We start from the raw sequence: 1,301 nt of genomic DNA, 5'->3' as shown, positions 1-1,301 counted from the left end.
TCTTCTGAAATAATGTATCCTGATTTGGAAAAGTGATATTCCACTTAATATTTGTGCTAGATTGCGATTTACTCAGAAAGTCCATGGCCATGGCACTTTCTATGAATTTTATGGTAGTATGGTGCCATAAACATAGTAAGTGCACAGTAAGCAAATGCTTCTTGAGCAAATGAATTGTTTCTCAGAATGGCTTTTTGGTTTTCTTGTCCTTTGTTTTTGTCCCCTCCATTTAGAGCCGGGCTCCGATCTCAGCTAAGCTTGTTGCAAACATGCTCTCTGTAGCAGGTGCGGATCATATTATCACCATGGACCTGCATGCCTCTCAGATTCAGGTATCTGGAAGCTCACTATTCAGCATTAGAAAGTCGGGGGGGCGGGGGAGGGAGGAGAGAGCCCATCATTGTAAAGACTGCAGAGAGGCAAAAACCTGCCCAAAGACAGCTCAGATAAACTAGACATTGAAACCATTTTAAACATCCTCACCTTAAGCATTGTTTATGATCTCAGTCATTGGGGATGGTTGGATAAGGGAGGCTCTCTGGCATTCTGAGAAGAACATGGGCTTCGGGTTCAGACCTAGTTTGAATAATGGCTCTGACAGTTGCACAGGCTATTTAACTACTCTGAATACACACTGCATTGTTATCGTGAGTGTTAAATTTATGGTAGAAATGTCTGGCCCAGGATAGGTGCTCAGTAAATTGGGAACTGTTATTGTCATCATTAAATTTAGAGCCACAGATACCAGAATATACTTTCTAGCATAAACAGTAAGGAAAATGCAACATTCCTTTGTATTTTGTACTATTTAAAGGGACTCTCAAATCTACATTGGAAGGTTATGGCAATCCAGTGAGGTACCCAAGGGTAGGTGATTATACCCATTTTTTAAACATGTTTTTATTTATTTTTGAGAGAGAGCGAGTATATACATGCACGCGAGTACGGGACAGAGGATCCAAAGCAGGCTCTGCATTGACTGCGGAGAGCCCAGTGTAGGGCTTGAACTCATGAACCATGAGATCATGACNTACTCTGTAGCAACTGGTATTAGAGTAGAGATCTTTTTGTGACCATTTATTATTATAACTACATTCCACTAAGTTTACGTATCAAAGCATCTCTAACTGGTTTAGCAGTTAGCTTTTGCTCCCTAACAAACCAGCCCAACATACGGTGGCATAAGGCAATAAGTCTTACCTCATGGGTCTGCACATGCCTGGGCCGTTGCGTTATTGGCTGAACTTGGGCCGTTTTTCTCAAGGGTTCTCTCATTTCCTGTGGTCAGCTGTGGGTTAGCT

General features: G+C 42.0%; 1 protein-coding gene across 1 annotated transcript in view; it reads left to right on the top strand.

Moving 5' to 3' along the window:
- Positions 1 to 237: 237 nt before the first annotated feature.
- Positions 238 to 1,301, top strand: part of LOC144228851 (ribose-phosphate pyrophosphokinase 1) — an 11,414-nt gene continuing 10,350 nt past the window's right edge. Inside the window, exon 1 of the mRNA XM_077760774.1 lies at positions 238 to 332. Coding sequence (XP_077616900.1) covers positions 270 to 332 — 63 coding nt within the window. The 5' untranslated portion in view covers positions 238 to 269. The remainder of the gene's footprint in view (positions 333 to 1,301) is intronic.

This window comes from Crocuta crocuta, unplaced genomic scaffold (genome assembly GCF_008692635.1).
Source record: "Crocuta crocuta isolate KB4526 unplaced genomic scaffold, BGI_CrCroc_1.0 scaffold676, whole genome shotgun sequence".
In the NCBI taxonomy this organism is placed as follows: domain Eukaryota; kingdom Metazoa; phylum Chordata; class Mammalia; order Carnivora; family Hyaenidae; genus Crocuta; species Crocuta crocuta.
The sequence above is the reverse complement of the archived record's forward strand: the minus strand, read 5'-3'. Positions and strand labels throughout refer to the sequence as shown.